This window comes from Condylura cristata, unplaced genomic scaffold (assembly GCF_000260355.1).
Source record: "Condylura cristata isolate star-nosed mole 26May11 unplaced genomic scaffold, ConCri1.0 scaffold00018, whole genome shotgun sequence".
Lineage (NCBI taxonomy): Eukaryota > Metazoa > Chordata > Mammalia > Eulipotyphla > Talpidae > Condylura > Condylura cristata.
In genome coordinates this window covers 3184322-3190956 of record NW_004567119.1, presented here as the reverse complement: position 1 = coordinate 3190956, position 6635 = coordinate 3184322, and the positions used below count along the sequence as shown (strand labels likewise).

At 56.1% G+C, this 6635-nt stretch overlaps 1 protein-coding gene across 2 annotated transcripts; it reads left to right on the top strand.

Annotated features, from left to right (window-relative positions):
* The first annotated feature begins 10 nt into the window (after positions 1-10).
* Positions 11-5535, top strand: PCDH18 (protocadherin 18). Of its 2 annotated transcripts, none has more exons than XM_012726731.1 (4): positions 11-2476; positions 3202-3287; positions 3375-3538; positions 5344-5535. In XM_012726731.1, the coding sequence occupies exons 1-4, from the start codon at positions 11-13 to the stop codon at positions 5376-5378; spliced, it is 2751 nt and encodes a 916-aa protein (XP_012582185.1). In that variant the 3' UTR covers positions 5379-5535. The 2 variants fall into 2 exon arrangements, with proteins under 2 accessions (XP_012582185.1, XP_012582184.1); XM_012726730.1 differs by having other exon boundaries at positions 3199-3287.
* Positions 5536-6635: the final 1100 nt, after the last annotated feature.

Here is a 6635-nt window from a genome sequence, read left to right as displayed (position 1 = left end):
GCGGGCGACCATGCACTGGGCCGCCGTCCTCGCCCTCCTGCTGCTCGGTGCCCACCGCGGGGCGCTGGGCAAGAATCTGAAGTACCGGATCTACGAGGAGCAGCGGGTGGGCTCGGTCATCGCGCGGCTCTCGGAGGACGTGGCGGATGTGCTGGCGAGGCCCCCCGGCCCGTCTTCCGTTCGCTTCCGAGCCATGCAGCGGGGAAGCTCGCCTCTGCTGGTGGTCAGCGAGGACACGGGGGAAATCAGCATCGGGGCGAACATCGACCGCGAGCAACTGTGCCAGAAGAACTTGAACTGCTCCGTGGAGTTCGATGTCATCACCCTGCCCACCGAGCACCTGCAGCTCTTCCACATCGAGGTGGAGGTGCTGGACATCAACGACAACGCCCCGCAGTTCTCCAGAGCGCTCATCCCCATCGAGATCTCCGAGAGCGCCGCCGTGGGGACGCGCATCCCCCTGGACAGCGCCTTCGACCCGGACGTGGGGGAGAATGCCCTGCACACCTACTCGCTCTCCGCCAATGATTTCTTTGACATCGAGGTTCGCACCAGGACTGATGGAGCCAAGTACGCCGAGCTCATCGTGGCCAGGGAGCTGGATCGGGAGCTGGAGTCCAGCTACGAGCTCCAGCTCACCGCCTCCGACATGGGGGTGCCTCAGAGGTCCGGCTCCTCGCTGCTGAAAATAAGCATTTCGGACTCGAACGACAACAGCCCGGCTTTTGAGCAGCCGTCTTACATAATCCAGCTCCCAGAGAACTCCCCCGTGGGCACGCTGCTGCTGGACCTCAACGCCACCGACCCGGACGAGGGCGCTAACGGGAAGATCGTCTATTCCTTCAGCAGTCACGTGTCCCCCAAAATTATAGAAACCTTTCGAATCGATTCCGAGCGGGGGCACTTGACCCTCTTCAAGCAGGTGGATTACGAGCTCACCAAGTCCTACGAGATCGACGTGCAGGCGCAAGACCTGGGGCCCAACTCCATCCCAGCGCACTGCAAGATCATCATCAAGGTGGTGGATGTCAACGACAACAGACCCGAGATTAACATCAACCTCATGTCCCCTGGCAAAGAGGAGGTGTCTTATGTCTTTGAAGGGGACCCTGTTGACACGTTCGTGGCTCTGGTCAGGGTTCAGGACAAGGACTCTGGGCTGAATGGGGAGATCGTCTGCAGACTCCACGGACATGGGCACTTTAAGCTTCAGAAGACGTATGAAAACAATTATTTAATTTTGACGAACGCCACCTTGGATAGGGAGAAGCGGTCCGAGTACAGTCTGACCGTGATCGCGGAGGACAAGGGGACCCCCAGTCTTTCCACAGTGAAACACTTCACCGTTCAAATCAGTGATATAAACGACAATCCGCCCCACTTCCAGAGAAGTCGCTACGAGTTTGCCATCTCCGAGAATAACTCCCCCGGGGCTTACATCACCACCGTCACCGCCACCGACCCCGACCTGGGGGACAACGGGCGAGTCACCTACACCATTTTGGAGAGTTTCATCCTGGGGAGCTCCATCACGACGTACGTGACCATCGACCCCTCCAACGGGGCCATCTACGCCCTCCGGATCTTCGATCATGAAGAAGTGAGCCAGATCACGTTTGTGGTGGAGGCCAGGGATGGGGGCAGCCCCCGGCAGCTGGCCGGCAACACCACCGTGGCGCTCACCATCATCGACGAGAACGACAACGTCCCCGTGGTCATCGCGCCCGTCCTGCGCAACAACACGGCCGAGATCGCCATCCCCCAGGGGGCGGAAAGCGGCTTCCATGTCACAAGGGTGCGGGCGATCGACAGAGACTCTGGCCTGAACGCCGAACTGAGCTGCACCATCGCAGGGGGCAACGAGGAGAACGTCTTTGTCATCGACCCGCGGTCCTGCGACATCCATACCAACGTGAGCATGGAGTCTGTCCCCGCCAGAGAGTGGGAGCTCGCCGTCGTCATCCAAGACAGAGGCAGCCCCCAGCTGCACACCCGTGTCCTGCTCAAGTGCACCGTCTTCGAATACACAGAGTCGGTGACCAGCACGGCCGTGACCTCGGTGAGCCAGGCGCCCTGGGACGTCTCCATGATCATCATCATCTCCCTGGGCGCCATCTGTGCCGTCTTGTTGGTCATCATGGTGCTGTTTGCCACCAGGTGTAACCGGGAGAAGAAGGACACCCGGTCCTATAACTGCAGGGTGGCAGAGTCCACCTATCAGCACCACCCGAAGAGACCATCCAGGCAGATTCACAAGGGGGACATCACACTGGTGCCCACCGTGAACGGCACCCTGCCCATCAGGTCTCACCACCGGTCCTCCCCGTCCTCGTCGCCCGCCCTGGAACGGGGACAGATGAGTAGCCGGCAGAGCCACCACAGCCACCAGTCCCTCAACAGCTTGGTGACCATCTCCTCCAACCACGTGCCGGAGAACTTCTCCTTGGAGCTCACCCACGCCACTCCCGCCGTTGAGGTAAGGCCGCCGGGCCTGTGCACCCCCAGCCAGCCCGGAGCCCCTGGGTTCCTCCAGCTTTCTCACAGGACAGTGTGGTCTCGCCAGTTCAGTAGGGCCTGGGTCGCTTGAGGTCTCGGCCTCAGCTCTAAGGTCCCTGGCATCCTCTCTGCTGTTTCCTTAAGGAACTGCCCTGTGTGCACTGGGGAGCATGTTGGAAAAGAGCTGGAGCTCTGAGGGGACTGCTAGAGTCCCCCCACCTCCCGGATGAACAAACCGGAAGCCAACACAGAGGGGCTGGCTTTAGTCTCACGGCTGTGGTCTCTCCTGAAAAGTCAGAACCCGGCACTCCGGGTTCCTCTTGCCACGCGTGTCACGCGGGCCAGCTTCTGAAAATGCCCTGCGGGTGTCTCACCTGCCGTGTCGCACTGGCGGGTGCGTCAGCCTCTGCCCTGGGGTGTTCTTTGCCCTCACGCCTCTGAACTGCCAAACACAGAAAACCAGTCATCTTTCCAAAAGCAAAGGCCGGTTGTGTGTGGTCTGCAAATGTCTCTGCTGTGCCTGTGTGCGTGTGCGTGCGTGGCTGGGGGCAGGCTGGCCTGCCTGCCGGCCCTGCTTGGGCTCGGGTCTGGAGGGAGGGCCTGTGTTCGTGACGGGGGCTCAAGTAGCTACGAACTGCCCTTGCCTAGAGCTGTGTGTCGGAGGTCTGTTTCCAGGAATCAGCGCTGTTGCTCGGTTTCCAGCAGGTCTCCCAGCTTCTCTCAATGCTGCATCAGGGCCAGTACCAGCCAAGGCCAAGTTTCCGAGGCAACAAATACTCCAGGAGCTATAGGTATGCATCACCCCAATGTGCCCCAGGAGTCTCCGGTAACACGCGTGCTGACGAGTAAAACCTGTGCTTCCGTGATTTATCCCCTAGATACGCCCTCCAAGACATGGACAAATTTAGCTTGAAAGACAGTGGCCGTGGGGACAGCGAAGCGGGAGACAGTGATTATGATTTGGGGCGAGACTCCCCCATAGACAGACTGCTGGGCGAAGGATTCAGCGACCTGTTTCTCACAGATGGAAGAGTCCCGGCAGGTAAGAGGGTCGCGCGAGAGAATCCTCATGCTCAGATGTCCTGCCCCGGCAAGTGAACAGTTTCCTCCCTGCCGTGTGGCTTTCCTGTCCTTGCACTGAAGCCTCTGTGTTCTGCAGGCTGCTCCAGTCAACAAACTGAAGCAATTCAGAATGATTTCCTTAAAAGTCATATAAAGCAAATGATAGAGAAGGAGACTCAGAGGAGAGCTTGGCAGGGAGGAAAGAAGGAGCCAGGCAGAGAAGAAGACGGAAAACCACCCTGCCTCCCTCCTCTCTCTGCTGGTTCCGCTCCAGCACTGCTCGGGCCACTCTTGAACAACTCTTTCTAAAATTACTGGGTGCTTGTTTCTATTCAGAAGGACTGCTGGCTGCTTTGTGGTGAGCTGGGCTATAATTGAGAGGACACATATCCTGGGCTGGAAACCAACCGATAGACGCAGAGATTAAAATACACGAGGGAATGGTACACTTTGCTCGCTAAAAACAGGAGAGGACTGCACCTCGGTAGGTGGTCAGCAAGGCCTGTTTCCTGGCACCTCTCATTTTCTGTCTGCAGGGCAGTGGAGAGGACCAGGAGCCCAAGAGGGGGTTTACCAGGTCAGGCGAGGTGGAGGAGATACGTGTGCGCCACGTTTTCCCTCCACTGCCTGCCCTCTCCCTGCGAGACTGAAGTCCGCAAGGCGACTGGGCTCACTCTAGCCTCCTTACTACAAAAGATGGCAAGAGAGGTCAAGCCTTGGGGCACATAAAAGCTTCTTCAGCTGCTCATATGTCTAAATTCCACAGAACGTTCATCGAGTGCTTGGCACTTCATGAAAGGGAGAGGCCAGACGCAACTACGCGACCTGCCTCAGCTCCCTGGGACTTTGGTTTCCAGCCACAGATCAGTAAGAGGGCTTGAGAACAGACGCAACTGAGTTTGGGTGGCCTCACAGGCCTGTCAGGCAGAAGACAGGACGTGGGGCCTCAGGTTGCCCCACGAAGGCCAGGGCACGCTAAGGAGGTGGGCTTCTCCCTTCAGCTCTGCCGACAGGTCACCATTTCAGGGACTCAAGTCGGTCAGACCCGGCAGGCCGGGCTGTGGTCATGGGGGCCAGTCCCCAGGGATGTGCCAGCCTTCCCTCTAGCCCGGATGCCTCTGTCCGTCCTTCGTTCTCCAACGCCTTGGCACAGGGAGTGGGAGAAGTAGAAAGCTCAGAAGCTTCTTGCAGAAAAGAAGACTTCTGAAATGATCAACAGAACTCTGCCACGCCCAGGGTGATGGCAGTGCTCATGTACTTTGCGGTTAAAAACTGAAGCTTATAAAGTTAAAAAAAGGTGTCTAAAGTCAAGCAGTTTACAGATGGGAGAGGCGAGATGGCAGCCAACTGCATACTTCTAGAATGAACAAGCGCCTCTGCAGTAACAGGCTCATATATATATATATATATATATATATATATATATACACACACACACACATATACATATATATATAAAACATATATATATAAAACATATATACATATATATAAAACATATATATAATATATATACCATATATGACATATATATACACCATATATATGTTACATATGTAATATATGTAACATATATATAGTATATTTTATTTATATATACACACACACACACATATATATATAGTATATATAAATGTAAATAAGCTAAGTGACACTAGTGCTGTCCACCCCACGGCTGCACAGGCTGCGGGCCTCATGGGGAGGGCCCCGGGGCCTCAGTGGCGTGGCCCCTGGGTCTCTGCAGAGTCCTCCACGGTGTCTTTGTGTTGTGATTTTCCTTCACAGCCTCACTAGGCCAATGTAGAGGCGCATCTCTCTGAAGACCTAGGGGCTGATGGATGCTGTCAGACGCCTCAGAGGGTTTTATCCATCAAATAAAAGCAGGCTGAGCCGCCATGATTCTGTGGTCCAGAAAGTGCTGTACTTTTTGAACATTGATCCCAAGTTTTGCATAGTGTGATTGTTCCAATTGTGTTATTTCATGGAACAGACAAGTAGCATGATGAACATAATAGCAGTGTTACATGTGATGTTTTGAAATGATGTGAAGTCTGTTCATTGAAACTCGGATCTGTCAGCTGAGCTGAAGGGGGGTCCCACCCTGACGAAGAGTGCTGGGCCTTTGTGGGGTGAGCGACGCCTCAGGTCTCCATTCTCTAGTGGCTCATGCGGTTTTGTTTTCAACCACAAAAGGTTTCAAGTCTCTTTTTTCTTTCTTTCTTTTTTTTTAAGATTTATGTATTTTAAGATTTATGTATTTATGTATTTGTGCATACAAAACTGGGGTACAGGTCAGAGGTGTGGGGGGGGTGAGATGCTTCACCAGAGACAGAGTGGGGAGCAGAACAGGCAGATCTACGAAGTACCCTGCTGAGGGGAGCAGCAGATGGGTCCTCAGGAGAGGTCTGCCACGCCCTGTGGGTCACCCCTGGGGCCGGGATCGAACTCTCAGTGAAGCCGCTGGGGGGGGGCTTGCAGTGCCAGGTCCTTACCCGCTGCGCCCCCAGGGAGGGCCCTCAAGCCTCTTCTTTCTTTAGTTTGTCCTTAACTTTCAAAATTGCCACTCAGCCATGTTCAGAGGAGACTTATCTGGTGTTTGAATTACAATAAAAACGACCCTGCTGAGGAATGCTGAAGAATAAAGACATTGGGGGGGCTACAGGGAACACTCCCCAGCCTGGTTTACTGAGCGCTGCAGACTCCTTCCACGTCCCGGCCTTCGCAGCTCCGCAGGCTCCCTTTCCTTTCGTCGCCGTTAACAGCGCCCTTCCTGTGCGGACCGGATATCCCAGGAAATGCTGCTCCGCGGTCACGGTCACTCCTGCGGGACGTGGGCGTGCCCGCTGCTGCGCCTGGAACTGTGTGGCCACTCATGGTCTCTGGCCCGACTCGCCCCTGCGAGTGGGGTGTGGGGGCGGCCGCCGAGGCCGAGGCCTGAGAATCCGTGAGCCCAGCCCAAGGCGAGCTGTGCGGGGTAGCGCGGACAGGCCAGCGTCCTCCACCCGCCCGAGCGCGGACAGGCCAGCGTCCTCCACCCGCCCGAGCGCAGACAGGCCAGCGTCCTCCACCCGCCCGAG